Here is a 6,000-nt window from a genome sequence, read left to right as displayed (position 1 = left end):
ATAATCGGATTACGGTGTCTGAATTATTGCCCTTTGACTTAATAAAAAAACGCTGGTGGCTTATGGCTGGTATGCACGATAAAGACTACTGTTTCAAAATATCCATCAGTCCGTAACAAGCCCAATGTGCCAAAAGGGACGGCCGCATTTATGGAGGGCAATAGCTGATAGAGACTGATCTTGGAATAGGGATTTCATAGAGGAAAGGGATTTTACGTCAAAGATAGAGTCGTCTAAGCTCTTTCAATATTACAAATCAATTTTCATAAATTGATGTCGTTTTTTTTGTAAAATAGCAGATATTGTGAAAATTGTTACAACTCGCCCCGATCACCCCTACCTGTATATAATAGTCATATTGCTACTGTGGGTTTCGTTCGGACCATTCGATATATGGCCTAAATAGTCGGGCATTTTCCATATCAGTCCCAAATTTATTCTTCATATTTCAAACAATTTATGAGGCTTCCCGAAAGTTTTTCGTTTTCTTATTATTATTTATTATTATTATGATCGGCATGAAAATTAACGTAACATTTTATTTTTGGCAGTTATTCCCCTTTTCACAAAATGGTGGGTAAACTTGTATAATTATTTCCTAATGTTTTTTTTGTAATTCGGTGAAGGTTTACACATGTTTTTGTGAATTGAATAGATTTTGCGAATACATCGTTAGCAATGCCTGTACTATTCTAAAAGGCTCAATTACTCAGAGTATACAGTAGGGCTTTGCATCTTTTTTTCATGTGTATCAATCGAATGTAGACAGTGTTCACGTTGAGGAAGTCGACAGCTAACCCCTTCTGCAATGCTAGTCTAGTTTAGCTAAAACAGAGCTCTCAATGACTTCCTATTGCAAAACATATGGTGGTTTCATTTACATTAGACCAGATTTATTCGATTAAATTTCCACTTCAAGCATAGAACAACATGTCTGAATTAAAGTCAATCAATATTAACAACTGGTCATGTTTATTTATCAGAAATTTTAAATTGATTGGCGTAGAGAGAAAATTATGACAATTTCTCTGTCTTTTTCTTGAAAGCTATCAGCAATTTGATTGGCTGTTAAGTTGTCAAGGTCATAAACTTTCAAAGCAATTGTCTTCCAAAAACTTGATGTCTTAGCTATTTTTTAGACTAGTGCTGGACCAATTAATTTTGTTTTTTTATTTCACAGTTAAAAAGATGAAAATTTGCTTCAAGTTTTATAAATTCCTGATACTTTGATGAGATCCAAATGGCGAACACCACACTTTGCACAGACACATCTGAAGCTACAGAATTATATGGGCCAGGCCATCTATATATTAAACCAATAGCCAAACTGAATATATGTGTACAGTTACCTCAGTTAAAAGGACCATCAGGAAAAGCTATATCTAATTGGGAGGTGATGGAACGTATCAAACATATGATCACACCAGAGACTTTTATCACACTCAAAATTGTTAAGAGCACTCTAGAATTCATTAGGCTAGAAGGGGAAATAGAAAATAAAGGCAAAATCAAACTTTTGATAGCCAAATTGGATACCAAAATTTTAAAGTTAAGTGGCTTCACAGAAGTTCTGAAAATGCGAGCAGCAGAAGCCAAAATAAACTTTCCATCCAAGCATGATTGGGATTCCTATTTCCGTGATGCTAAAAACATGAATGAAATGAAAGCTGGTGAAAGACCTGACTGTATCCATTTAAAAGATCTTCCAACACGCTGGTTTGCATCAAACAGCTCTTCAGACAAAGACAAGCCTAGTGAAACCACATTACGGAGAGTTTTTGAAGTTTTTGGTGAAGTGAGGTGTGTAGACATTCCCATGCTAGATCCATATCGACGTGAAATTATAGCAGCCACAAAACCTGGTGGTATTCAAACATTTAATTATAACCAGGGCCTGACATTTGATTGTTTTGTACAATATAAAGAGTATATTAGTTTTATGAAAGCTATGGATGCTCTGAGAGGTATGAAGTTAATGTTCAAAGATGGCGACAAAGCACTGACAGCAAATATAAAGGTAACATTGAACAGTGCTAATTGTCATATTTTAGCAGTTTAGAAATGGTTCTCTATTATATCAACTTAGCAGATCAGATATAAATTAGACACTTTACTTTAAAGGTATACTACCTCTTAGGATGACAAAAAAATAAAGAAAAATTATACTTGGTTAAAATGAGTCTTAGTTCATCATTGAACTTACTGTTGTCAAAACTTTACAACAGAATTCAACTTTACTCCAATAAATGAATAAAACTAAGTAATAATTCATGAAACTAAGTAATTTTGGAACATCTTTAGCAGTGTTTTTTCAATAATTAATTAGTTTCATGTATACAGTGTCGTGTATGAGATTCTATTCTTTAGTCCAACTAATGGACAATACACTTATTGAGCAATTTCGAGACTTTAAATTACATGTCCATTCTAAGAGGTGGTATTCCTTTAAGTATTTGTTTCCAAACAAGAGGCCACAAAAAGTAACTTTGTGCATTATCGCATACAAGTGGTACATATTGAATGATCTTGTGTGAAAATGAAAGATGCATTTAAGTTTGAAGAAATATAGATAATAATAGGTAAGATTAGAGCCATTTTTATGCTCAGCATCCTTTGAACTTGAGGACTTCTATAGGTAGGGCTGGGCGATATACCGGTATCACGATAAATACCGGTATAGGAATTTATATTGTTAATAATATCACCTGATTAAAAAATACAGAAATATCGCCATATTGTGATATATCATAGTTATCATGATATTTTTGTCAAGATAAGATCATCTACACAATTTTAACAAGTAACTTAATATTTGAAACACATGTTTTTTTTTCATGATATTTATTGTTAATGTTACATTTAATATAAGTAGATCATAATTTTGTTTCAAAAACCAGTAAAAAACAAACTTAAACTTATCGTGATATATACCTATATCGCGATATATTAATGCTTAATATTCTCCAGGCCCTATCTATAGGTTTGCAGAAGATTTTTTTTCTGAACAAACTTTGCTGTGTGTTATTTTATGTGAGCTTTTTTTTTTAGGTTGACTTTGACAAAACGAAGCATCTGACTGATAAAAACATCCGAAAAAGAAGATTAGAAAGGGAAAAGCTGGAAGAACTAGAAAGATTACGAGAGGACAAAGTTCGGAAGGAAAAAGAAGCAGAAGAAAAGAAAGAAAGAGAAGAAAGGTACAGGATTCTGGGAGCTGACTACCCCACAAGATTTGTTACCTTCCATAGAACTACTGGTTAATTAAAATTTAAGTATTTTTTTTCTTTGTAATATAAACTACATTTTCAAATATGTCTAAATATTTGCTTTACAAGCTGATATCTATCTGTATCACCTATCAGAATTAGAACCTAAAGTTTAAGGTTCTTCTGCAATTATGGAAAATGTACATTGGCAGAAATCAACCAAGGTCTTTATTTTCGAGTGATATTTATGAAACTAAGTTAAACTTTTTTGTTTCTCAAAGTGGACATATTTGGATGTGATCTACTTCCTATCTTTTAAATTTTTGAAAGCAGCTGATTAAGCAAATATCTATTTCTATTACTATATCTATTTCAATTCTGCAAAACTTTTCTTAATATTTCCTTTCGCAGTGAAGAAAATTCAGTTTTTGTGAACGCCCAATGACCTTGAATATATCATCTTCACTGATATTTCCAGTCGATCCAGCTGTAAATGGATCTGGATAATCTAGGAAAAATCAATGCCAGGAGGTTAAGCCAAGGACCAGCTGGTAGAAAAGATCCTTTATTGTGAGCCTAAGATGTTATCCTCATAAAATACACTGTAGTTATTTCTTGCTTTTCTCATTTTGTAACATTCATTTAATTCATTCATTCTATTTTCTTCAGACAAAAGAAAGAAGAAGAGGAAAGAGAAAAGGAAAGGAGAAGGTTGGATAAAATTAAAATCAGAGAGGCTAGACAAAGAGAGAGGGAAGAAATTAGAAGGAGAAAGAAATTAGAGAAGAAGAAACGAGAAGAAGAAGAGCGAATGCAGTTAAAGATAGCTCTAGAAGAACGAAAGTTTCTACTAGCTGAAAGAAAGTTACAGTCTATACATCTGTTATCAGTATTATTTGATAGAGTAAAGGTGAGAATTTGAATTTTAGGTTGCTTAGTTATAAATTCTTGCTATTCAACCACTTTAAGTAAATTTAAAGGGACAGATGCGGTCAATTCTTCAGATGTACTAGAAATGTACGAAAAAATTGCATAATTCCTTCAAAGATATCTCAAACTAGGAATTTCTTTTCCTATTTTATATAATGTCTTTTCTACAGGCAGTGTCTCATAAAAAAGAAAACTTGCCTTTTTACGAAAAATTCTTGACACACATGGATTTGTAGGCTCAAATTTTGTCGATGAGCTGTGAAAACTATTACTGATTTGCTTAGCTAAAAAATTCCATTTAATGAGACTAAGGTATGATTGGTCAAAAAAATGGCGTCCGTTTAAAAGGGGCTTCAGAAATGGATGCTGCGATGTTTGATATTTATAATTTTAGAACATATTTCAATATCATTTTGTAAATATAAAATTAATAAATAATAGAAATAATTCAATTATATTTGTATACATGTGCTTTTAAGTAGCTGACAGTATCAACCCTACGCGTCTTTCAGTTTAATTAGAATTAGACCCAACTTTCGTTTCGTTTTTTTTATTAGTTTTTTTTTAGGATAGCCACTAGGGTCTCAAATAACCTTTTGACCTCACCTGATAACATCTACTTTAATTAGACTGCTCTTTCAGGAAATCAAATGTAAAGAAGATTTGAAAAAGAGAGAGAAAGAATTAGAAGATGAGCGATTGAGACAAGTGAAAGAAGAGGAAGAACAAATGAAGAATGAAGTGAAACGAAAAGCTGAAATGAAGAAAAGGAAAGCGATTGAGTTGGAAGAACAAGAGAGAGAATTGCGAGAAAAAATTTTGAAGAATATGGAAGTTAAGGAACAGCAAAGGGAAGAAAAAATGCGCGAAGAACTTAGAAAAAAAGTCGCCGGAACAAAACGGTTAAAAAGTGCTGTGATTATGAAAAGAACATTAGATGATGTGATCAAAGAACGCTGATTTTAATGTGATTGAAAAATTGGATTTTTTAATTTGTTATTTAAAATGAATACATTTGATGTATTTGGAATCTGATATTCTTGTATTTAGAATCCAACTGACCCTGAACAGTGTACCATGGTGAATCAAACAAATCAGTGGTCACAAATAGAACTATACTGTGGGTAACTTGTGTAATTAGTATTAAGTAGCAATAATAAGCCATACCTCTGTCTAAGGCCAATTTTCATCAGCCTCTGATGTATTAAAATAATCTAAATTTTGCCTGTTGATTTTAGCCTTCAATATATGTAAATAGTCTTCAGAAATACTAGAAATGTACGAAAATCGCATAATTCCTTTAAAAAACTTCAACTAGGATTTTTACTTACTGTTCCTATATATGTCTTTTCTATATATCACAAAGTCTATTACTGAATGCCTGTTTCAGAGACTAAAGAAAAAAAATGGCACACTGTCCCTTTAAGCACTAATGAGCCTATTTCACATCACAAGAATCAAGAAAGCCTGAGAATGACAAATTAACATTATGTGATTTCAGAAACATCACTACTGACTTGATTTCCATTCTGTATCACAAAATGAAGTCATTGAAACGCTTTTCAAAACATGGTGATGTCTAAAATGAAATTCCATGAAAGAAAAAATTTATCTTCTGTAAAAAGACTGAAGTCATGATTTTAAGTGATGGTTTGTTTTTAAGTTTTATATGTTATGTGCTAAAAAAGCCTCTTATTTTGAATACGATTTCATTTTATAAATGTTTTATTTGTTGAAGTTCCAAACTTAAAAGATTTATAATTATTTAAGACTTGCTACTCAGTCTACAAGGTGGGTTGCCTCCAGATTGAGCTATTGAAGAATTTAGGCATCGAGGAAAATTTTGCCAAGACAGCAGAATTAG

At 32.1% G+C, this 6,000-nt stretch overlaps 1 protein-coding gene across 1 annotated transcript; it reads left to right on the top strand.

The window, feature by feature from the left end:
- Positions 1-1,240: 1,240 nt before the first annotated feature.
- On the top strand, positions 1,241-4,128 carry LOTGIDRAFT_111325 (hypothetical protein; the record flags this gene model as incomplete). Its single annotated transcript, XM_009048857.1, has 3 exons — positions 1,241-2,017; positions 3,049-3,197; positions 3,876-4,128. The coding sequence occupies 3 exons, from the start codon at positions 1,241-1,243 to the stop codon at positions 4,126-4,128; spliced, it is 1,179 nt and encodes a 392-aa protein (XP_009047105.1).
- Between the last annotated feature and the right edge of the window lie 1,872 nt (positions 4,129-6,000).

The sequence above is a fragment of the Lottia gigantea genome (assembly GCF_000327385.1).
Source record: "Lottia gigantea unplaced genomic scaffold LOTGIsca_13, whole genome shotgun sequence".
In the NCBI taxonomy this organism is placed as follows: domain Eukaryota; kingdom Metazoa; phylum Mollusca; class Gastropoda; family Lottiidae; genus Lottia; species Lottia gigantea.
Note: the sequence above shows the minus strand (reverse complement) of the source record. Positions and strands in the feature narration are given on the sequence as shown.